Raw genomic sequence first — 25537 nt, forward strand, 5'->3', positions numbered from 1 at the left:
GTCCATCACCGGGATTTCCTTCCGCCGCTCCAGGAGAGGAGTCTTCCCCTGTGAGGCCGTGGGTCCCTCCCATAGGAGACAGCTCTCCTGAACTTCCCTGGCGTGGGTCCTCTCTCCCGAGCAGCGACCGCACCGCCCCTGCTGCAGCGTGAGCCCCTCCCACGGGCACACAGCCCTCCCAAACTGCAGCGCCGGGGCTCTCTCTTTCCGCGGGGTGCAGTCCCCCAAGGACAGGCTGCTCCAGCCTGGAAGCGGGGCCCTCTCTCTCCAGCGGGTCTCCCACTGGATCACAGCCTCCTCCAGGCATCCACCCGCTCCGGCACGGGCACCTCCCCCATGGGCTGTGGGTGGATCTCTGCATCCCCCGTGGATCCCCACGGGCTGCGGGTGGATCTCTGCATCCCCCGTGGATCCCCACGGGCTGTGGGTGGATCTCTGCATCCCCCGTGGATCCCCACGGGCTGCAGGGGGACAACTTGCTTCACCATGGTGTGCACCACGGCCTGCAGAGGCATCTCGGCTCCCCCTCCTTCTTCACGGACCTTGGTGTCACTATGTTATTTTCCCTTACACATTCTCACCTCCTCCTGTTCTCTGACTAGAATCCACAATCTTGTGACTTTTTCTTCTTAAATATGTCATCACAGAGGCGTTACCAGCCTCTCTCATTGGCCCAGCCTTGGCCAGCAGCATGTCCATCTTCAGAGCCATCAGTGATTGATTGGCTCTGCTGGACATGAGGGGAAGCTTCCAGCAGCTTCCTCACAGGAGCCACCTTTGTGGCCCCCCTGAAACCCAAAACCAGGCCGTGCTAAACCAATACAATAATATGGTTTGCATTTGCCCAAGCCCTGGGACGGGGATTTCACCTTTGTTGGGATACTCACTTGCCTCTGTTATTTCTCCAGAGGAATAGTGCTTATGTTAAGCAAAAAAGGCAAATAGTGTCTCTTTATCAAGAAGATGTAAAAAGAGAAAAAAATACTATTTGTCACTCACATTGTAGAGAAGGAAACTATTTCATGACCTTATAAAGTCCCACATTCAGAGCAGAGGGGAGGTGGACTAACAGTGGACGTCAATAATGGAGAGGGCTCTTGGCTACCTGCCAGGGAAACAGTGAGTGTTCCCATTGAATTGCAGTAACACCACTTTGGAAGTGCTTCCAATTTATGAAGCAGTAACTGTGCACTAGTCTGAATAGCCAAAAGCCTGGATTGATTGGTAAAATACCCTGAAGTCCTTGTGAATACTCCGAAACTTCAACGGTTAAGCAGAAGACAGAAGAATGAAGTATAAAAAGGTTGACAGTGCTGCTAGGAACCAATAGAAAATTTGGTAGGTTCCCCTTGATTGCCTTCTGTAACCTTTTCTGTAACCCCACCCCACAGCTGCCATCAAGACTCTGAAGAGGTGCTGCATGGCCAGGGCCATCTCCACCCAGCTGGCCAGTGGTGAGACAGGAAGATAAAGGGAGAGTGCCTTGAGGGTGCTTACGAGCTTTGTGTAAACAAAATAACACTACCCCTTGAATGCTCCGTCTTTGACAGTCTTTCTTGGTGCACTTTTGCCATCACATAAGAACTTAAAGTGATGTTTGGAGTCAGTCAGAGCTGAGGGACTGTGATAGATAAATGTTACAATATTGGCTTTCTGCAAATGTTAAAATGAGTGATGTTAAAGCAGCTTTGTTATTGTAATAGATACATATTATAATAGTAACATATTATAATTTCTGCTATATGTAAAAGTAGCTTTGTTATATAGTTTTGTAGCAATAACTAATGCCTTTATTTCTGTCATTAACTAAAAACTTAGACATAATAGTGAAATAGCTAATATAGTTATGCTTGTGAACTGTCTGCTTGGTTGGATAGCATCCAACCAACATGTGTTGAAGACCCCTGCTACTGACATGCCAACTCTCGGCAACTGAAACCATCGACCAAAGCCCACTCTGGAGGTGATAATAAAAACTGACTAAAACCACAGCCAAGAAATGCGCATGCTCTAAAAATGCGGACCCAAGGAAGAGCCGTGCTAAACAGCTCCTGGGACAACTAGTTTGGGGAAAAAGTAAACTAGTTTGGGGAAAAGTTTGAATGTGCATAATTGATTATGAATATGCACTAGGCTGATGCCATAGGACAAGTATGTAAAGAGTGTCTCTGAAATAACAGGTGTGTTCTTGGCTGAGTGCCAAAGCACCCAGCGCTGTGAATTTTGCTTTATTATCTTTGTCCCTTATTGTCTTTTATTAAACCTTTAAATCCTAACAGGAGAGTGAACCTCGTTTTTCACAGGGACCATACGAATCAGCAAGGTGAGGAGAGATTTGCATGTTCAGAGGGCACTTCCTAAGAAAACTCTACAGTCGTTATGTAAATAGCTGAACTCAGAGTTGTTTTCAGGGAGTTTACAGAGCCACAGGCAATACAGTTGGCCAGAATAACAATGCAGAACCAACAAATGGTTTCCAACAGCCACCTAAATGCAGAAAAGGGGGGAGAACTCTGTGGCTGTAAAATGTAAAATGCAGTGCTCCCAGCTGTTGGATGCAGAATTGAAGTTATTTTATTGCAACAATGCTATATTCAGTCTCAATTAAATGCGCTCAAGAGACCCATTTTCAAGTGTTATTCATACTATATAACCAATTCTTCATTTACAAAAAGAGCATCCTGAGATAAAAAGACCACAAAATGAGCAATTCCTTTTAACAAAAAAATTCCCATGAAAGCGGGTTTCAGCAGAAGGAAATGATGTGCCACATATGACTAGGAAGCAGACAGTCTGAACACTTCACACTATAACCATTGAATCATAGAATGTTTTGGGTTAGAAGTGATCTTAAAGATCATCTGGTTCCAACCCCCCTGCTGTGGGCAGGGATGCCATTCACTAGATCAGGTTGCTCAGGGCCTCATCCAACCTGGCCTTGAACAGAATATGAAGTATATTATCCTGATAGATGTAACATTTGAGTAATATGAAGGAAAATTATACAGAGAGCTATATTTATAGCAGGGAATACAGACAATTTCATCAACTATAAACCTGTATCTGAAAACCTTTGCCAAGGCTGACTTGATGCAAGATTGGCGGGGAAAGAAATCTGTATCAGGGAGTGACAAAGTTTTTTTTAACAGACATGTTTGTAGAAGATAAAATACAGCTTCAGAGCCACAGCACCTGCACAGCTTCTGTGCTTTTCCAGACAAGACTGGCATCTCCAAACACTCCTGAATTCATCACCTTGCCAATTATTAGAAAAGCCCATATGAAGCAATACCCAAAGCAAACAGGAATTCATGCATTTCTCAGTTCTCACTCCACATGCTAGTACCACACTCATTGGACTGAATTCAGGGCCTTCTCCAGATGTTTTGGATAGACAAGATTTCTGCAGAGGCTCTACAGTACATGCTGACACTTCCATGATGGGGCTGTGGTTCTTATTTTCAAAGTTATCTTTCAATAAGAGTATATTTTCTGTGAAAGAGCAAAGGAGAACTAAAAAAATCAGTCCTCAGCAGCTAAAAAAATCATCTGTAGGAACTGCTTCTTGAGGATGACTGACTTGACTAACTCAACAGATTCAATTTGCATTATTAACAATAAACATAATTACATAGATTTATCAACCATACCTCCAGATAGTGCTGCAATTACAGGCTGATTGAACAGACTATGCACCATGAAACCAGAGCCACAGTTACTCAACAGAGAATGAACATGGTGAGACACTTGTGCAGTATTAGATTACAGTGTTGCAGGAAATGACAAAGGAGCCATTACATTATAGTCAACAGATTAATGCAGAACCAGTACTTCAGGGAGGAGCAATTAAAGCCAACATATCTTCAATTCCAGTGGCAAGGTGGTGAAGCTAGTGGCTCCTAGGTTACCAGAGACCTTGTTTTTCTGATGTCTCAGACAATTGCCATTCCCCAACACTGATGATGGCTCTCTCCCTATTTTCCAGTTTCTACTCCCTTTAATACTCCAGTGCATTCAGTCCACTTAGGCTTTTCATTGTTAGATTCAGCCGTTCTTTCCGTCTGCTTCAGTGGGACTGTTCCTAAAGCTTTCTGACTTTAAGACTCTCCTCCAAACTCCTGTCTTTAATGAGGGCTTGCTGGTGTATTTGTGCTGATGTGCTCTGCCCTCTGGCCTCCCTCTGCACTGCACTGTGAGGAGAGGACCTGGAGCAGGCATAATGACTTTCCTGGGTTTTGCAAAGCAGGAGCACTTGCAGCATTAGATGAGTAATTATAACAACTCTGCCCTTTCATGATGGAAAACATACAAATCATTAGCAGTTAGCAAAACAATGGAGCACACAGATTTGGCAAAGATTTATTTCTGTCTAGGAATTTCAGACTCACAGCCTATGTAGTAGTCAGTATAATATTTAGAAAGCATTTGTGTCTTTAGAAATACTACTTTCTCTGAAATGAAAGGAAAAGCCTATTTCATTTTTTCCATAAAAGTTATTTCAGTATCTCTTTATCATTTGATTGAGTCCTGCAAAGTGAATCCAATTAGTTTATGTGAATGTTGATGTAATTACTGATGAAGTATTCAGTTTGTTAAAATCATCCTCAGCTGTTAGTATATCAGTGGATTGACTCTGAGGAGCACTGGGTGATGGCCTCTTTTCAACATCAGCAACCATTAATTAGCGAGGTGAAGAACTCTGTATTCCATTTAGATGATAACTCCATATTTGATCCTTTATCTTTTTCTCTTTGCCCCAAGTGTAGTAAGTTTGTTATCACACAGTCTTTTGTTCTAGCTTTCATAGAGCTACCAAAAACTCTACAGAATTTAGACCAGCTAATATGTTTTTAAAAAAAAATCAATTTCTTATTACATTTTCCTGCCAAGCAACAAGAAGTCACCATAGCAACATCATTCTGTGGTCACTGCTGAAGTACCACAGGATCTTCTCTTACCTAAATATGAGAACTAATAAGCCACACTATCTGGTTTTTGCTAACCTCTGCACAGGGTGAAAGGTATTTTCTTCTTACACTCACTTTCCACTGGGTTTAGGATTCCACTTTGCTCTTGTTCTGCTCTCATCCCTTGGAATCCTTTGGGCCAAACTTTGCCATCACTTACGGGAATATATTTGCCACCAGGTGAAAGAAGTGTCTCTGATACTTCTCACACTAATGGAGAAGTAGTTTCACTTCAGCTCTTGGATGGTAAGACTGAGACAGTCTCCTTCAGCTACCTGCAAGACTATGAGGCCTAACTTAGGGGAATTGTGTGTTGCTCGGAGACTTCCAAATGAGAGCATAGGATATTATAAACATAAAGGCATAGGATATTATAAACATAATTTTTAATAAAATGACTTGATCTGCAGTATTCTGAAAACATGTATGAAACAATCTTCAAGGTGCCAGACTTTGCTACAGCATGGAAAGACTCCCAAGGATTTTATTACCAAAAATTTTTGAAAGCATCTGTGCACTTCAGATATTTTGAATTTTGCTTGTCTAGTTCCAAATAATTTCTGCTCCAAGAAGTCTGCTTTTCAGTGGTAATCAGACCACAACACCAACAAATATCAGCAGGGTATTTGTGCAGGATATGATGTGCAGATGGGTCAGTAGCCAGAAAATCAGGTGAGCTATCCAAATGAATAGATACTGCAGAGAAATTAAACATATCACTTGTGGCACTAATCAACACCTGCCACAGCCAGCAGGTAAGCAGGATGGGACAGATGCTTTACAACATGCCCAGCACACTTCACCCCCTAGAGCAGAAAGGTGAAGTTACACCATCCTGTTTACACTGAAGCACAGTGTGATTAGTACAGCTCTGAGAGTGAGCATTTGCTGTACTGCTCAGCTGTCTCCTTAATAATTATTAAGCTAAGAAACAAACATATTTCTATTTCCTTATGATTCTTGCTATTCAGCAGTTGGTAATTTTTCCTTATTTCCTGATTTCCCTCTCTCAAATACATACCTTCTAGCACAATACCTTCCTTCGACTGTAACAGTATGTCCGAATTACTCTGCCCTTTGCAGATTGAAATTGTTTTTTCTGTTCCATTCAACTTGGCATCATTTGCCCTTCAGATAAATCTTTGATATATCAAATTTGGTCCTTTTGGCTACAGAACCAAAACCAGACTTGCTCAACTTTATTTAAAGTAGTTGTTAATCTGGAAAGTGGACAAAAATGTCACTTCTTTCCAAAGCTAATTAGGGATATCTGGTTGGACATTTTGACATTTTTCTTTGCAAAATGTTTGTGTTTTTTCTTTTTTCCCCAAAAGTAAGACTATGGCAAGGGTTGGTTACAATTAATTATTCAAAGAAAGCCTGAGATAAAACTTCAACATTGTCAACTCATTGTACTTGCTTTTTAAACTAAAAACAGTTTCATTAATGCCATACTGTTTAGAAATTTTAGCTGATTTTGAATCATAGAATCATTAGGATTGGAAAAGGCCTTTGATATCATTGAGTCCAACTGATAACCCAGCACTGTCACCTTCACCACTAAACCATGACCCCCAACTTATTTACTTTAAAAATGAAAAATAAATATGTTAAAATGAAAAAAAATGCTTGTACTTGCAGCTCTTGGAGAAGAGCCAGCAGATAACAAGGAACAGGTTTATACACTGCAGCATGGAAGTTACTCCGGCTGACAACACCAACCTCGTCCACCCTGTGCAGAAACTCCATGTTTAGGGAATAGTCCTTCCTGTTTCCATCTGCCCAGCCCTGCAGCCTTCCAGAGACCAGTGCATGCTGACCTGATGGCACAGTGTGCTCCAAAGTATATGGCCAAGAAAACCAAAGAAACATGTGCAGCCCCTGTATAAAAGCTACTGTTTTTATACAATCTCTTTAGGTGGTTTGTGACACTTTAACAGTCTCCTAAGTTACCCTTCATAGCCCTCCCTCTCAGTGGAGAGTTAAGATTCATGTGTCCAGTAAGATACTGCCTTTCCATGTGGATGAAAAAAAACTTAATTCTGTTTTCAAAGAAAATTCTACAGTATACGCCGAGCTTAAATAATAAACCTCTTAAAATCTTAAATTTATTGTTCAAATTAAGTGCATCAGCTACTTTTAAAGAATGGTCTCAGAAACCTTTCATATCTGACCTTGTTCTAAACAATACTGTAGTAATCAAAGCTTCAAAGCAAGTCCATAGCTAATGCTGTCAAGACAATTAATTTTTAGTATACCTAAACATTGCTCTAATGTGGTTGCTGCCAAGAAATAAAATTTCACAACAGTAAACTATGCATAAATATGTTTAGGAATATAATAAATGCCAACTAAGATTGTGTAAATGGAGGATGGCATATCCAAGAACATGAAGTTCATCCAGATTATTTCTAGCCATGCAGAAAATGTAGTTTTCAAATTGTTTGGGAATAAGAGTGTAAGGACTCCTCCTCTATTTTAGCATCTCCTTTCCAATGCACAGTAGAATCCTGCTACCGCCTCTTGGTGCTAATTCACAACCATGAAGCTGCACTAAAGCTGGGCATCCCTCTGGGCTCTCCAGTGAAACGAGGAATTAGCAAACTGCCTTCATTTCCTGTTTCATTTCTTCCCTTGGGCAGCAGCCTGGCCAGCACATGCAAGGAAACAAAGGCAGGGCGAGAGCTCTTGGTGCCTGGGGATGCAGCAGTCACTGCATACCAGAGGAGGCTGAAGCTGCTGACATCCACACTGGGAGCAAGGCACAGAACACCAGGAAGGCATAAGGACCACAGCCCTTCACAGCTGAGAAACACAGCACGATGTCAAGGAAGACCAGAGAACTTATGACTGATGATTCAAGTCATGAAACATCAGGTGAATCTTTCCTAAGGGAATGCCATCTTTGTGAATACCCAATAATTCACATCAAAGGGGTTTTAGCTAAGAGACATTGATGTAGTTAGGGCTGAAGCTTATTGGCTTCCACTCCTTTTTGAAAATGAATTGGCTCAAATGTACGGTACAGACTTCAGGAAAAACACTGGAGGTGAAGGTGACATTCCTATTTTTAAAATCATATTTAAATCTTGGTGATGAGAGAAGGAGGAAGCAATCATGTTGCTTGATATCAGGCATTTATTTGAGCACCTTAATTTTAAAAAGTCATGTCCCTAGTTTCATGGACAGACAATGTAAAGTAAAAGACTCTTCCAGAAGGTGAGAAGCCTTAGTCTGAGTTGTTTCTGTGAGGAGCCTACAAGAATTAGTATTCTGCTAATAATTATCCTTCACATTGTTACTTGCCAATTAGTAAGTGGTAGGAATACCTTCACTTCTAAACTATTCGAATAACTTGTAAGCAGCAGAGAAGCTTAATAGTTAATTTGGTACTTTGACATATTCACACTTAAAAAAAAATCCAAATGGTCCTTAAATCCCTGCATTTTTATTCATTTATTGAAGGTGATGTAAGTTCAAAGCCCATTTATGAAAAGAGGGAGTCCAAATTGCAGCTTTTGAAAATGCAACCCACTATATGTAGCTGCAATAGCAAGATTAATATTTTTCTGATCTGTAGGTTTATTTCATTTTATGCAAACATAAAAAGCTCTAGGCAGCTAGACATATACTAAGAAAGACAAATCAACATCAGCAGCATAAGCAATCCTAGTAATTTCCTGTATGTGCAAAGGGAAAATAAACCTCTTTATGTCCTAATCCCAATACCAATATTCCCCCAGCCCTCAGCTGCCCTCTTCCTCCACAGAGGCCTGGGAACAGAGCTGGGGGCTTTACAATATGCCTAAAAGATCAGCAGTAAGCTTACTGCAGAATAAAGAAGACGGGTAGAAAACACTAGCTAAAAACAAAGTGCAAAAAACCCCACCCTCTCTGAACAAGTCTTGGTATTTTTTGATACGAAGAGCTTTTAGATGCCCCTGAGGCTATGTTCATCTTTAACAAACAAGGACTGTGTGTTCCTTCCTGTTACCCCTGCTCACTCTTTTGGGTTTTTTTTTTTTAGTAAGCATAACCCTAGAAATCAGAGGCAGTTGGATCATTAAACATATTTATTGTTTAAAGTTCCTAATTTGACATTATCTGTACTCTGAAACCGAACCAAATTCTGGATGTGCAAAGTTAAGGCAAGCAGCCAGGTTAGAGAGCCACATTTCTATTTCATTTCCCGTTTGCCAGCACTGTTCACCCCAAGAACTGAAAGCCATTAACCAGATCACCCCAAACACAGTATTTCCCTGCTGTGGTTCATGTTTTCTGTCACAGCTGTTCCATAGTATGTCTTTAAGTGAACGAGCTGGGAAACAATCTTGACAACATCATTTTACTATTGCTGCCATATTTATAATTTCATAATTTCCTAATACTTACAAAAACTACAAAACCAGATAGGCTATCACAGATTTGTCTTGTCAGCTCATAAATGGAAAGTTCAGCTTTTACATTCATCCAACACCTTTACCATTTAGGTCAGTTTACGCCATAATCCTCTCAGTTAAAATGGCTGCAAAGCTACATGGCACTAAAATCAGGCTTTTCTAAGAAAAAAGTGACAAGAATTCTCTCTCATAACTAGAACTACCAATTATTGGTACAATTTGAAATAAATATGGGTATGTCTGAGTCTAAAGGGAGGTTAAGGTGAGGAAAAATTGCATGATGGAAAGAATGTTCTAGCATCTTTACACTGTAAGGTTAAAAGAAATACAGACGCAATTCTGTAAGACTGTAAACTCCAAAAAATGAATGTTATTAAAGCAAAGAACACCTGTTGTATTTAATTTCATTTCAATGTCCTTAAAAGTTACAGAACAGCTGATACTGTAACAAAAAGGCAGGTAATTAATAAAATGATAAAAACAATAGAAAACTCAAATTAAATCCACAGTGCACAACAGTAACCCTTGTGAAAAAATGGAACCAAACCAAACTAAATTATCAAAACCTCACACCTTTCTACACAGCTCAGCCAGTTACATTAATAATTAATAACGTTCCCTACTAAGACAGGAATTCTAGAGAAAGTGTGAAAGAAAAACAATATCAAAGCAAAGCAAAACAATCCCACATCCTACTGACTGCTGTGAACTGAAGCCTCTTTTCACAAATGCTCTGATCTTTACACTGAAAACAGTGATGGATGCAAATATAATCTATATGCTGGTTAAATGGGTGAGAACAGGCTGTAAGTATTTTTAGACTATGCCCTCATCTTGACTGTAACTTTCTGCTGATAGTGATGTTCTTTTCAGCCCAAAGCAGCGAAGTATCTGAAGATCCCCCAGGAGGAGGCAGGAGCTTTGGTTCTGGCAGGCAGGCACAGAGCAGCTGCTGTGGCCCCGCACAAGGACGGGACCTCTGGTGCAAAGAAATGGTGTAAATCAGGCTTGGCCCAAAAGTGGCTTTCATCCGGGATTGGGCACGTTGCTTGAGTTCAGTCTGAGCTTTATTTTGAAAATGTCAAAAGCAGACACTGACAGTTTCTGCTGCATTTCCCCAGGAATACCACAGACCAGTAGAACTCATTGTAGGTATAAAAGTTATGTTTTTCTGGAGGGAGGGATTTCCTGAAAATTTTACCCGCGTTCTTAAAGTGCTGTCCACAAGAAAAACGATTCTTACAGCACACACAAAAATAATATGTTTTTATATTGACTAGCTAATACAAGAGGTGGAAGGAAGGATCAGGTCTAGGAAAAAAAACCCTGTAACTTCAAATATAAGGCATGAAGATTTGCCACTCTTCTTCAGTTCTGCGCCCCTGACACCCCCACACACCCACCCCCTCTCACCAACACCGCGGGGTCACGGCACCCCTCACACACACACCCACACCCCCTTACACCCTCACACACACACCCACACCCTTACACCCTCACACACACACACCCCACCCTTACACCCTCACACACACACCCACACCCCCTTACACCCTCACACACACACACCCACACCCCCTTACACCCTCACACACACACACACCCACACCCTTACACCCTCACACACACACACCCCCTTACACTCTCTCACACACACACCCCACCCTTACACCCTCACACACACACACACACACCCCCTTACACCCTCACACACACACACCCCCTTACACCCTCACACACACACCCCCCACCCTTACACCCTCACACACACACTCCCTCCACCCTTACACCCTCACACACACACACACACACCCTTACACCCTCACACACACACACACACACCCTTACACCCTCACACACACACACACACACCCTTACACCCTCTCACCGACACCGCGGGGTCACGGCGCCCCTCACACACACACCGCGGGCACATGGCGCCCTCTGCCGGCCCCTGCCGGCACCACAGGCGCGCGGCTGCCGGGGACCCGCGCTCGGCCCCGCCCGCTCGCTTGTCCCTCGCCGGTGCCCGTAGTGACGCGGCCGCCGTGGCCCGTAGCGTTGCGGTGCGGGGCGCTTCCGGGCGGTCGCGGCGATGGTGAGAGCGGCCCCGGCAGCCCCGGCCCGGGACGGCACCGAGCGCGGCCCCGGGGGGGCACAGCGCGGCTCTGCTTGCGGCGCCCAACGGGAGCCCCTTCAGGCTCCGCCGCCAGCGCCCGGCGTTTTGCGGAGTCACCGCCGGCGCCTCCAGGCCGCGGCCCGGCGAGGGGGGGAGCGCGGGCGGTGGGGCCGGGCCGGGCGGGACACTTCTTTTTATTTTTGGACAATAAGTTGGAATATGTTATCGCTTTGTTTAGATAGGAGAAATCCAGTTATGGGATTTCTGTACGTGCCCATAGGCTTCTCGATTTATAGAACTGTACACTTATTTAGGGTTTTTCGTTTGTTTTTTACCTTTTGTCTAGGGTCAAAGTCAGAGTGGTGGACATGGTCCTGGTGGTAGCAAGAAGGATGACAAGGTAACTGAAACCCAAATAAATACTTACAGAATGACCTACAAGTGTGTTGCATTGGAGCCTGGCTGCAATAAGCTTTTTTAATTTACTTTTTTTTGTTATTCTTGATTTTGGAACTGCATAAAATTACACTCTTGCTGGTTCTGATGAATGTCTTTACTGGGTGCACATTGGGGAAAACAGTTGTTGTTCATAAATAGAAAAGGGAGCTTAAGAAAATCTGAAATTTCTTGACGGTGACGTGTTTTTTTTTAAAAAATAGAAGTATAAATGTGTCAGGGTTAGGAAAGACTAGTTGCCTTCAAGCTGTCACTAAAGGAACTGTTATTGGCTTGAAAGTGATACCACACAATGATCTGCAATAGGTCTGTACTTCACATTGTGGGACATCAGAGGCCTCTCTGGTCTTATTTGGAGCTGGAAGTACAGTGTACTCAGCAAGCAGTCTAGGCTGGGAAACTGAATGTGTGTTACTTACTGATTAGAGTGCAGCAGAAGGGTGGAGATTCAATATTTTCCTTATTGTCTCATCTATTCATTTTGTTTGTGATTTACTTCAGTCGTGAGCCTTCCATGTTCTATACTCCCTGAAAACTGGCAGAGTCTAAATTAGAAAGAGGGGTGTAAAATAAGCAGGAGAAGAAATTCTTCAACTTTCCTGAGAAATAAGAGTCATATTTCTTTTGGGCTTCTCGCTACAGATCATAAGGAGAAAGTTTTGTTATGAAGTCTTTCACCTTGAGCTCTCTTTTAGTCTGTGCACTTAACCACCTGTGTGTGTTGTTTCTTTGTTATTATCCTGATTTCTTTGTCTTCTTATGGAATTCTTTTTATGAATAAGGATAAGAAGAAGAAATATGAACCTCCAGTTCCTACCAGAGTGGGGAAAAAGAAGAAGAAGACTAAGGGACCAGATGCTGCCAGCAAACTCCCCCTGGGTAAGCATTCTTCCTCCCCTGCAGAGCTGCGGACTGTCCGCTTTTTGGGAAGTGCAGAGCTCTTCTCTCCTCAAGATCTGGCTCTGTGGAGGTCACTGGCACAAAGTCAAATATAGTTTTATTTTTAATTAATGTAGAAAAGCCCTCCATAGAATAAAGATTATTGTTTTGCAAGATGCAGCCCCTGAATTCCCAGGTAAGAGAGAGAGAGAGAAATTAAACTGAGGAAGAATGCAGGGGAAACATTAAATCTGTTTTTCACCTGGAATTACAGTGGTACAAGTAAGGTAGAAGTTACTGTGAGGAAAATAAAGCAGGATTTCTAGTAATGAATTAGTGATTAGTTGGTACCATGTCAAACTTGCTCTAAAATACTGTGATTCTGCTTTGGTTACAGTGACTCCTCACACACAGTGCAGACTCAAGCTGTTGAAATTGGAGAGAATTAAAGATTACCTCTTAATGGAGGAAGAATTTATCAGAAATCAAGAACAGATGAAACCTTTGGAAGAAAAACAAGAGGTGAGGTTTGAATGAACTGTTACTTCTAATGTTACGGTAAATGCTCTTAATTAACGTGAACTACTTCATACCAAAGCAGTGGAAATAAAGTGCCATCAGTGTGCAAGTTGATGCAAACATATCAGGTTTATCACAATTCCTCATTATTTGGCTAAATTGTTTTAGACCAAGCACAGATCACTACAGATGAAGCCACATGAGTTTTCATTTTCTTAATGCTCTATCAAAGTGCAGCTCCCAGATACCCATCAACAGTGAAAGAAGATTCTAGTTATTTACATCCATATAAATAGTGTCTATAGGGTAGGACTAAAATAATAGTGGATTTTGTTACTGACCTCTGCTGTTATGCCTTTTGGGGCAGTGAAATAACAATAAGAAAGACTGGTTCTGCTATGTTGTGTCTGAGTTGTTGAGCCAGTGTTGTACAAGAATGTTTTGGCTGTGGTGTTCAGTTGTTTCTTGGATTCTTCTTGACAACAGGAAGAACGATCCAAGGTGGATGATCTGAGAGGAACACCCATGTCGGTGGGTACCTTGGAGGAGATCATTGATGACAACCACGCAATTGTGTCCACATCAGTGGGATCAGAACACTATGTCAGTATTCTGTCTTTTGTGGACAAGGACCTGCTAGAGCCAGGCTGCTCTGTTTTGCTAAATCATAAGGTGAGTTGTATTTATAAAATGAAGTTTCTTGCAAGTTCTTGTACTGTTTTTAACTGGTCTTTTTTTTCTGAAGACCACAGGAGAGAGAATGCTGTTTATTTCACACACCTAAATAGGCGGTCATAGGGATGAGACTTCAGCTTGTATTAATAATCCTGCTTGCCTTCTTTGACAACTCTTAATTCTTGAATTAGGTTCATGCTGTGATAGGAGTTCTGATGGATGACACAGACCCTTTAGTGACTGTGATGAAAGTAGAGAAAGCTCCTCAAGAAACGTATGCTGACATTGGTGGCCTTGACAACCAAATTCAAGAAATCAAGGTATTCAGTTGTACTCATTTACAAATGTAGCTGTTGTGCTAGGAGCTAAGGGAAAAAGCAGGACTGGCTGCTGTTCCTGTAGTGGTGTCCTTTGTCTTTCTGTGGGGCATTTCTTCATTAGAGTTCACTTGGCAGACTTGTGGACCTCAGTCTTTTAAGTGGGTCACCAGAGGCTGTGTGCACAAGAACCTTTCACAGTCGCTCAGGAACCCATAGAGCCCAGTGCTCATAAAATCTCTCTTATAGCTTATTACTTTGCAACATGCAGAGTTTCAGTTGTTGTAAGATGAGAGTTAAATTGTAAAAACTGCAGAGGTTATTTTGAGTGTCTGATGCTGTGCAGTCTAAAGATTTAGTCTCTGACCGAGATTGATTGGGGTTTTTTTGCATTTGTTTGTTGTTTGGTTGGGGTGGGTTGGGTTGGTTGGTTTCTTCCCTACCAGCAGAACTCTATCTGAACCTTGCTAAAACTCGACCCTATTTTTCTGGGTAGGGGTCTAAAAACACAAATGCTCTTAAAATACTGATCTGTAGTATCTGGTAACTCTTTATAGAAAGCATCTTTTCATAAAGGGTTCCCTGGCCCCAAGGTCATCCATGAGTGTTTGGGGTTCAGGGTTCTAAATTTGGGATGATGCACTGAGGATGGAGGAGGGGGAACATTCACTGCCGCTCTACCACACATCAAGTGGAAACAATAGGAAGACCTGTGCAGATAGAGTAATTGTCTGCCTTTGAAATGGATGCACCAGAAAGCCGTGCTTTTTAAGGTCTGGCTTGAAATCAGTTAGGTTCTTTTTGCCTTTACTGCTTTCATTATTGCTGTTCTGAAGATCCCTGCAGATCTTTGTTGGAGACCACTCACTCTTATAAAAACACGTTTGTGTTTCTTACGCTGCAGGAGTCTGTGGAGCTTCCTCTCACCCACCCGGAATATTATGAAGAGATGGGTATAAAGCCACCCAAAGGAGTCATTCTGTATGGCCCACCTGGGACAGGTATTTTACAGTTATTTAACACTTGTGCTGAGATAACGCAAGTAAAATAATTTACACTTTTGTTAGCATTGCCAAGTCTGTCACAAATTTCATACAACTGTTTTGTTAAGGCACTTTTTTCCTTCTCTTTTTCTTTCCTTTCTCTGCAAACTAATTACAATATTTCTTTCCAACTGAAAACAGGCAAAACTTTACTCGCCAAAGCAGTGGCAAACCAAACTTCTGCAACCTTCCTGAGAGTGGTTGGTTCGGAGCTCATCCAGAAGTACCTGGGTGACGGCCCCAAGCTCGTGCGCGAGCTGTTCCGTGTGGCTGAGGAGCACGCCCCATCCATCGTCTTCATTGATGAAATCGATGCCATCGGTACAAAGAGGTGCAGTTGTGAGCTCTGCTTCACACATAGGGATTGCCAGCACAACCAAAGCTTTACTAGAAACACTTCTTTTGTAACTATACTGAGACTCAGTTTCTTTGCTCTGCTACCATTTGCATATACTGTTTTGATGTAAGCATTTGTAACAAGTAACACTTCAAATAATTTCCATGGAAACACAGTATATCACAACCTTTTCATACTAAATAGACATGACCAGAGACAACCTCTGTTGTCTTGCTACATGGCAGAATCTCTAAGAGAGTGTGTCAAAGCCAGAGACACTGTGTATATGGGGTCCTCTAGCTGCAAGTCCGTATACAGTAATTTGCTTTAGTAATCCAACAGTAAAGCAGAATATTTAATATAGAATATATCCATTTGTTGTTTCCCTCTTGAGTAGGTGACTAAATACTTCTGCTCTGAGAGGATTTTACAGAAAGTTACAGTGTTTGTCATGGAGAAGCATTGCTTGTGCCACACTAAACTCTTGTTCAGCCCATATCCAAACTGTATTACTTCAAAAATTCTTTAGGCTTGTTGGAACTGTCTAATGCAAATAGTCTTTAAAGTAGTCAGTGTTCTTTAAATAAATAAAAAGGTGTTTGTACATGTTTACTACATGGCAACTAGCTCGAAGTGCCAGTATAAGCCCAAAGTACCACTAGCCCAAAGTATCAGCTGCTGCCTTATGTATGGATGTCTGTGCTTTTAAGAATTAAGTTTTTCCCTTTTTTATGTTAACTTTATTAGTGGGGAAAAGATATTTCCAAATATATAACAAACATAGAAAAAGAACAGATTTCCTTCACATGATGGCTGTTACATTCCCCAACTACAAAAATAGTTCAGTGTCTCTTTACTTCCCTAGCTGTCATAACACGATTCTGAAAACCTGCATTTTGTTTATATGGATAAACATTAATTTTTTTTTAAATCTCTTACGGATGTTTACAGACAAAATACTTTTCTCCCCCCTTTGTTTATACCTTTTTGGCAGTTACATAGTGCTTTTTCTGACTATGCTTTTTTTTCTTAAAGGTATGACTCAAATTCAGGGGGTGAGAGAGAGATCCAGCGCACGATGTTGGAGCTGCTGAACCAGCTGGATGGGTTTGACTCTCGGGGGGATGTTAAAGTTATCATGGCTACAAACAGAATAGAAACACTGGACCCAGCTTTAATTAGACCAGGTAAGGGACTTCCCTGCTGTGTATGCTTAAGCCACTTTTTGTGTGAAGGGACTTGTCTTAACTTGACAAACACAGGCTGGTAAAAAGACTGCAAGTTTGTCCTTATTCACCTTCTCATGTATGCTGCTGCATCTGTTAAAATCAGAACCCATTCACAAGATTCTAAATAGGAGAAAAATCTTTGGGAGAGAAGAAACTTGTTAATTTCTTTACATATACATAAGCAATTTGAATATTCTTCTTTTCTATTAAGATGGCACAGCCATTTTAAGTAATTATTAAGGGAGGCTGTGTGCAGCAGCAGCACACCTGCAGCAGCTGGGGAAGGCAGGGCAGCACCACCTGTGTTTTGGGGGTGAGAGCCTAAGCCTCACCAGAGACAGCCTGGATTCCGGTGCAAGGAATGCAGGCTGCTCCTTACTGACCTGGCACACTCCTGCCATTTGGGGGATGAGTGAGGGAGATGCATGTGTTACACATTGAGCAGGCCCCCAGGTAGTATTTCCAAATGACCACTAAAAATGTACCAAGGCACAGTATGTCTGTGGTGTCTGTTAAATTGGAAGGTAGAAAACAACACAGAGATCAATGGAATAAGCTGAAATACTTCCATGGTTTGAAGTTGCTGAGGTGTGTGTTTGGTCTGGTTTTGTCGTCATTTAGCTTTAGACCCTTCAGGTCAGACCTAGTGCTGTTAGAATACAGAGGAGATAATACTGTGCCAGTACTGAAAGAGAGCTAAGATGATCTGGAAGTTGTTGGAAGGAAGCTTCCTACACCTGTGTATCAGGTATTTAAATTACAACTACTGCTGAAGCAACCAGGGCACTTAGAGCAGCTCGATGGACTGATTTACCATTGTCTGGATTTATGATAATCTGGACTGTGTTATGAGGTACCATCACCCTCTTCAGAAAAGGCATTGTAAAGGAAAAAAAGGAGGGATCTGGAGATGGAAAACACATTTTAAAAGATTGCTCAGTTGAAACAACAGGTACCAGAACATGCAGAGTCCCTACTGACATAGAGGAAACAGCAAGCAGCAACTTCCAACTATTTTTGCAAAACCTTTCTTCCTCAGTTTGGTTTTGGTTTTGTTTGTTTTTTAGGTTTTTTTTAATAGGGCGAGTTATTAAAGTTGGCACAGTGATTTATCTTCTCTGTGTGCGTATGCAGCAGAAAATTAAAGTTCAAAGCTAAATGTAAGCTAAGTGTAGAATAAAATATATTACAAGAACCTAAGTATTTCTTTAACACTTCCCTGTACTGCGACAGTGCAATTTTTTGTATTTGTATATGACTCAAGGAAGGTTTCTCATGTTTCCCAGGTGAGGGGTGTCTTCCCTGCAATGACAGGCTGTTTCAGCAGCATGGTATCTTTCAGCTTCAGTAGCTTCCTGTTCATTGCAAATAGTCTGACCTCACTTTCTACTCCAAGTCATGATTCATTGTGGCAGGAAGAATCATTGAACTGTTTAAGTTGGAAAGAACCTTTCAGATCATTGAGTCCACCCATTAAGCTAACATGGCCAAGTCCACCACTAAGCCATGTCCCCAGGTGCCACTTCTACACCTCTTTTGAGCACTTTCAGGGATGGTGATTTCACCACTTCCCTGGGTGGCCTGTTCAAATACTTGACAAACCTTTCCATGAAGAAATTTTTCCTAATATCCAACCTAAACCTCCCCATGTGAACTTAAGGCCATTTTCTCTTGACCTGTTTCCTCGGTGAAAAGACCAACCCCCACCTGGCTACAACCTCCTTCCAGTAGTTGTAGAGGGTGATAAGGTCATCCCTGAGCTCCCTTTTCTCCAGACTAAACATCCCCAGATATTCCTTTCGATGTTCCTCATGTGACTTGTGCTCCAGACCCTTCACCAGCTGCATTGCCCTTCTCTGGACACGCTGCAGCTTAGCAGTTACTGTCAGTCAAACCCGTCAGGTGTTCTTCCTGCTCTTTCCAACGGCTGCATGCAAAAAATCCAAGACTGAATTTTTCTTTTGCACAGGACGTATTGATAGGAAAATAGAGTTCCCTCTACCTGATGAGAAGACGAAGAAACGAATCTTTCAGATTCACACAAGTAGGATGACGTTGGCAGATGATGTGACTTTGGATGAGCTGATTATGGCAAAAGATGATCTCAGTGGTGCAGATATTAAGGTCAGTGCACATCACCATTGTTTATACTTCAATGCAAAAATCAAATCTCATTTTTGCTGCATCTTTTTATTTGCTCTGCTTTACAAATGGGAAATCATCAAAATCCTAATTGTGAGGTAGCTTGTGGTGGTAAGAGTATGTACCTGTGTTATCTGAATATGAAATTTTAAAGTAGCAAAGTAGAAACTCTAAGGAGAATATGGACTCTTGTGCGAGGTATCTTAAACATTACTTAAGATAGTGCAGGATAAGTAGCATTTTTAGGGACTAGGCTGCAAGCAGATAAAAATGTAACTGTTTATTAGGAAGCTTCAGCCACACCCAGTCTGTTCTTTTTAAAGCCGATAGAGGCCTTGCTACAGTTACCACACTCATGAGCTCAAACCAAGATGACACAACCCTCAGGTCCCTGTAGAAGGATCACACAGCTGGGCATGTCTTTCCTTGCACAAGGGAAATTACTGTTCTTACAAAGCTGCCTTTCTGTCAGGGATGTGTAACTCTTGACTACCTCTGTCCTTTTGGACACACTCATCTGCCTTTATCCAGCCTGCTTCACTTCTACAGAACAGTATCAAACTTCAGAATGTAGATTTTGTTAACACTCCTCACTTCTACAGTTACCAGAGCAGTAGGAAGATGCAGCTGCCTTTGAGGGTGTGGCTTGAAGGGGTTGCACAGAACCTGTAACTATTCTTGCTTTCTGTGTTGCAGGCAATTTGTACAGAAGCTGGATTGATGGCTTTGAGAGAACGGAGAATGAAAGTAACAAATGAAGATTTCAAAAAGTCTAAAGAGAATGTTCTCTATAAAAAGCAAGAGGGAACCCCTGAGGGACTGTATCTTTAAGTCATCTGTCTCTTTGGGAACTATACAGAACTCTCTGTGTTGATGAGAGTCTTGTAAAACCACGCAGCTAGTTTGCATTCATGAACAGGTTGAAAGCTGGTGGGCTGTGAGTTTTCAGTCAGTGTAACTCTTCACCTCCCAATAAAACATTTATTTGAATTGAACCGTTTTGGTGGCAAAGTCTGCTGTTTACATGGAACTGTTGTATTCTCTGACTTACTTTCAAGAACAAATGCTGGTGCCCCAACTCTCCTGAGGCATGGCAGTCTGTTACAACTACTCTAGAATTGCTGTTGTTCTTGATTACCTTCTTTTATCTTTTTTTAGGGGCTAACTAGGACAAGTCACTTTTAAGTAACCTCATTGTCATCAGTCATTTATACACAAAAATCAACAAGTGTGCAACCCTGAGTAACACTGAGTACAATTTAAAGGTACCCATCTCTAGCACTTGCAGCTTTTAAGAGAGAAAGATGGATGCTCATTAGTAATCTTACCTTAAACATCGAAACATGTTTGGATAGGGTACTTGTAAGATTATAAATTTGTTTTTCCCAAAAAGGTTACAGTTCATTATGTAAGTATCCAAGCTAGAGAATGTCTCTGAAAGGAACCAACATAGTAGTAGGAGCACCATGCTGCCCAAGGCAGGACATGTGTGCTCATAAGGCACCAGCCCCAGTGCTAGAGGTGCCAGGTCTGTCTTGCAGCAGATGTGCACAGAGAAACTCTTAACTACACGTCCCATGCTTGGTGTTCTACAGCATAACCTTGAATTCTTCCCCTCTACACAAATCTGTGCAGCTCCATTCCCATGGGGGCTGGATGTTTGTTGGCTCAGCAGATGTAGTCATGCATATACTCCTTATGAAGTATCCTGGGTAGTACACTTCTGTAAAGGGTTTGTCAAGTTCTAAGTAATTAATTTCCAAATGTTGTACATGTGATCTTTAATGTTTATACAAAAGTTCCACATGCAAACCAGTTATGCAACATTCAGTCTTTGTTCTGGGAACTTTCTGTGGGAGCAAACACAGACCAGTAACAGACAGTGGAGAGTTATACCCAGAGCAATGCCTTTGCTTACTGCCAGTGCTCCAACAACAGTGGTAGCAGCAGGGCCAAGGGATTCTATTTTTCTGTGTAAAAATTATGTAGCCCATTGTTAAAAATGAACCCTACAGATGAATGGAGCCCTTTATTTAATGTGAATGACAGAAACCCTGAAATAGAATTGGTTTTCATCTGGAGCTAGAAAAACAAGTTTTATTACCCATTCTTACAAACCTTAGGAGATCTGTGTTCTTGGAAAGGTCACAAAAAGCTAGGGATTTTGTTGCACTTTCTAATCATGGCAGTTGATCTCATCATTGCTCGAGGGGCTGAAGAACTTTACAACATGTGTGGCAAGCAAGGCACTTTTTATTTGGGACAGGGCTGTTACTGCTGGCTCGAAGCAACAGCCACAAAGAGGTGGGTTCAGCTCCCTGAAGAGCAGCTGCACTGCATTAAATGAACCCAAGGACTCTGTTCTAGTACCCTGTCTGCCACCACAGGAACTGAAAAACATACAAGTTTGAAAATTCAGTTCTTAAGCTTTTGCAGCAGAATTACTTCTACCACTTGGACCAAAGTTTCTGAACTTGAACATCAAGACGAAAGTAATAAATATCAGGAGAAAGTGAACAGCAAGTATATCCCCCACAAGGACAGGAAAGCTACTGGAGTCTGAATTAAAAAGCAGGACTTGCTCCAGGAAGCCTCTGACCATTCAAATGAAGGAAACAGCCCAGCTGCTGCTTTGGGAGAAACTCTGCAAAGGAAAGGACTTGGGACAGGATGCATGGAAGAAAAGTGATGGATACAGAGGTCATCACTGGAAGTTTTCTAATGTGATTGGAAAGAGAGCTAGTTAATCTCATCTAGGCTACTTGTCCCACAAAAGGTTGGACCAGATGATCTTTCCCTCCCAACCTGGGCAGCAGCACAATCAAGCCTCTCCCTTCTCCATGGCCCTTTCAGGGCTTTAGAGGAAATGGCATTCTGCTGTGATGGGAAAGCATAAACAAACACAGGCATAATTTGTCATGTTACTGTTCAGGGTACAGAGTAACTTCTACTTCCAATTCAGGAGTTCTGTCATTTTTGTAGGAAGTATAGATTTTAAAAATAAACTATATATTTTTCACGAAGTCTAATCAATTACTTTCACAGCAAAACCAGCATCACTTGTAACTACATCAATATTATAAGGCTCTTCAGAAGTGCTGTAATATCATTTAAAATTATATACATTCCCTGCAATATTTAAAATAATTTTAGAAAGGAATAAATGAAATGCAGCCTGAACTAAAACGTATTGTATCTTGTATCATGGTGGCAAACCAAAGCCAGAAGTTGTACATCTTTGTCCAGACATAGTTTCATGTGTAACCAGATCTCACCTGCTGGATGATCCCAATTGCTTTAGTGCTGCTAGTGACAGCAGTTTAGTTAGATATTTAGTTTTCTCATGAAAAGCCTCTGAAGCAGTTTTGGGTATTCAGTGGCTGCAGGTATGCTTGTTTCAGATGAAAATCCAGTTTCTGAGCTAAACAGTCCTTTCCATATTTCAGCATATTCTGTCTTACAAAATAAATGTATAACATAATTGTATCTTTAAATTGTTACCACATTTCTTATTACTTCTCTAGGAGCTTGCTTAAAGTCTCCTGGAATATAAACTGCTTTTTAAACAATCATAGAAGACTGGGCCTTCTTTGATGAGAATCAAGTACAGATCAAACCTCCACTTCTCTTACGACAATTGCCTGGATTTGGGTCAAAGGCAAGTAATCAATTACAAAAATTTGTTTAGAAGTGAGCTGCTCAGAGATGCATTACGGACACATTTTCATTTTTAATACACTCAGAGTTCTATTAAATTAACAAATGAAAAACAAGTTACTTTTGAATTTTCAAATATTCAGGTGTACTTTTCATAAATATTTATATTAAAATAGTCATCTGTCAAAGCACAGCAAAACAGGTGCCTGCCCAAACAAAAAATTTACTTTTTTACTCACAGCGTATATACAGATTGTAATGTACAGATGTAATGGCTGTTTGACTGGGTAGTTACCAGGCATACCAAGCTGAAGGAGATTACTGAAGTCTGCCAACTGGAGGACAGTGGAGCATCCATTTGGCAGATGTTTATTTCCTGTGCTGCTCACCAAGTCATAGCTGGCATGTACTGAACCTCTTCTGAACCCTAGGGAATGTAATTTCAAACAACAGAATAAGAAATGCAGGCAACTTTCAACAGGAGGCTATTTAAAGAGGGTATCCTTCTGTGGGAGCCAGCAATACTTCAGAGAAATGGATCCATTACTGTAGGCAAATTGCAGTTCTTGATTCCAGAATACTTGCAGATAGAACTCCATTTTGATAGGAATTTATATAAAAGATTTAACAACAACAAAAAAATACCAAGTACATAGTACCCAAGTCCCAACAGAGTTCCTGGATGAAAAAAGATGGGTCTAATTGTTAGCTCTGGAAGTAGCCTCTGTACTTTTTCTGCTCTGCTACAATCTTCTTTTAAATCTCTAGTAGCAGATCCAGCTCTTCCATAGGTACCCGCACTCTCAATTCTTTTTCAGTCATTAGATCGAGCGTCTCTTGCAGATCATCAGGGAAATACTCTACTGCATCCATATAAAGTACCTGGAAAGACAACAAGAACATTTTCTGTGCAACCTTTCTAGCAAGAAACACAGTATAAATATGTGAACAGCAACAACTCTGTAGCAAGAACATAAATATTCTTATATAAGTATTCTTTAAAGTAATACAAACAGGATTAGTACTCTAAAGTGACAGCCAAGTAGATGTTTAAGCAAGTCTTTTCCAACTCTTACTAAATAACTTCATTCAAAAAGATAAAATGGAGGTCAAGAGGCACTGGAGCATTTGCAGCACATACAGACATTACCTGAGGAGTTGCAGGTTCTCCTAAATAATTTTATATATTATTACATAAATAATTTTTTATTTGGCTGTGTATTTCTGATACTACCATGCTCATGATAAAAGTCTGAAAGGCTCAGTCATTTCTAGATCACACAGGATTTACTACTGCTGTGCCTCAATGCAACACCTGCCTGTCCTGAAACACAAACAGCACTGACTACTGACCCTGTTTCCATTTAAGATGCATCTCTTATTTGCAGAAAATCCTAACATTACTTCCTCAGAAACCTCTCCTTTCATTTGCATCTAAGTCCTTACAACAACTACTAAAGATTAACTTTTTTTTTCAAATACAGAACTTCAAAAATTAAAGTATGATGACAAGTTTACCTGTTTTCTGTGCTTACCTTTGCCCAAGGACAGTTTTGAAGGGCTTTATAAAACAACCCTTTACTTTTTTCTTTTTTTCCTAGTGAAGCCTGTGTGATAAAAAAAATGTTCATACTTTAGTGCAGTAATAGCTGAAATATTGAAACAATTACTTTTGAGAGAAAGAAATGATTGCTGAAAAGCTCAGTGTTCTTCTGTTGTGAACTCCTTTTTACTATACACTGTGGTAGCTATGCAATTTGTCAGGTTACACTCCTCTGACATCTTAAAGGAGTTTCAGGGCTTTACTTTAAAGACAAGTAGGAGAACAAGGACTCACAGAAAGAGCCTCTGCTGAGTATTTCAGTTCAAGTCAGTGCCTTTGCCTAGATTTGACAGTAATACTCAGCAGTGCAAATCGTGTACATACGTGTTCTTACTCAGCAGCAGTTTGGTACAGCTGAACTTCCTTCCATACAAAAATGGATATGAAAAATTAGCAACTGTTTGGAAGGAGTTAAAACTTCTTCCTGAAAGCACCCATTTAACTATGTGATACAAGTACAGAGCACACAGCTATCATGAAGTTTAGAAAGAGAAAGGCAGCAGAGGTCAGAGTACTGAACAGTCCCTTAGCTTCAGTCATCCCAGTTACAGGTAGAAATAATTACAATCTCCTGTGAAGAAATATTTTGAATTGAGATACTTTAAAGAACACTTAACAAATGGGTTTTTACAGCAAAACCAAAAAAACCCACTAATTTCAGAATACTGAAAATACACTAAATATTTTGTGATATTTGGAGAAGTCTTTCATAATGAGTTTATGTTTTCTTCTTTTCTTTCTACTGCTGCTAAAAATCAGAATTGTCAGTTCTTGGAATTTAGGAACTCTTTTGCAGCTCTGCAAAGAGCTTTCAGTAGTGTCCTGCCTCTGCCTTTTTCACAGAATTGCGGAGGTTGGAAGGAAGCTCTGGAGACCATCTGCTCCAAGCCCTCTGCTCAAAGCAGGATCAGCAAAAGCAGGCTGCTCAGAACCACATCCCGTTGGGTTTTGAGTATCTTCATGGTTGGAGACTACATAACCTCTGGACAATCTATTCCAGTGTTTCATCACCCTCCCAGTAAAAAAGCTTTTTCTCATGTCTGAATGGAATTTTACATATTTAATCTTGTGGCTATTGCCTCTTGTCTTGTCACGAGGCAGCACTGAGAAGATTCTGGCTGTCTTCACACCCTCTTATGAGGTATTTCCATACTTTGACAGTATCTTCCAGGAGCCTTCACTTCTCCAAGATGA

General features: G+C 41.2%; 2 protein-coding genes across 2 annotated transcripts in view; one reads left to right on the plus strand and one right to left on the minus strand.

The window, feature by feature from the left end:
- The first annotated feature begins 11395 nt into the window (after window positions 1–11395).
- On the plus strand, window positions 11396–20078 carry PSMC1 (proteasome 26S subunit, ATPase 1). Its single transcript, XM_082283087.1, has 11 exons — window positions 11396–11465; window positions 11833–11886; window positions 12725–12821; window positions 13219–13343; window positions 13827–14012; window positions 14207–14335; window positions 15237–15333; window positions 15517–15706; window positions 16748–16899; window positions 18911–19065; window positions 19780–20078. Exons 1-11 carry the CDS (start codon window positions 11463–11465, stop codon window positions 19912–19914), a joined length of 1323 nt encoding a protein of 440 aa, XP_082139213.1. The 5' UTR covers window positions 11396–11462; the 3' UTR covers window positions 19915–20078.
- Window positions 20079–20701: 623 nt separating this feature from the next.
- NRDE2 (NRDE-2, necessary for RNA interference, domain containing) overlaps window positions 20702–25537 on the minus strand; it is a 30999-nt gene continuing 26163 nt past the window's right edge. Inside the window, exons 13-14 of the mRNA XM_082283788.1 lie at window positions 24276–24347; window positions 20702–23622 (exon numbers count right to left, since the gene is read on the minus strand). Of these exons, the coding sequence (XP_082139914.1) occupies window positions 23497–23622; window positions 24276–24347 (198 nt within the window). The 3' untranslated portion in view covers window positions 20702–23496. The remainder of the gene's footprint in view (window positions 23623–24275; window positions 24348–25537) is intronic.

Source organism: Coloeus monedula (genome assembly GCF_965178545.1).
Source record: "Coloeus monedula genome assembly, chromosome: 6".
Taxonomy (NCBI): Eukaryota; Metazoa; Chordata; class Aves; order Passeriformes; family Corvidae; genus Coloeus; species Coloeus monedula.

What these genes read in the sequence shown, in the direction of transcription:
- PSMC1 (XM_082283087.1), top strand. An exon ending in CTGTTTTGCTAAATCATAAG is followed by an intron (nt 14,013 to 14,206) that starts GTGAGTTGTATT and finishes TTCTTGAATTAG; the next exon opens with GTTCATGCTGTGATAGGAGT. An exon ending in TCAGTGGTGCAGATATTAAG is followed by an intron (nt 19,066 to 19,779) that starts GTCAGTGCACAT and finishes TCTGTGTTGCAG; the next exon opens with GCAATTTGTACAGAAGCTGG.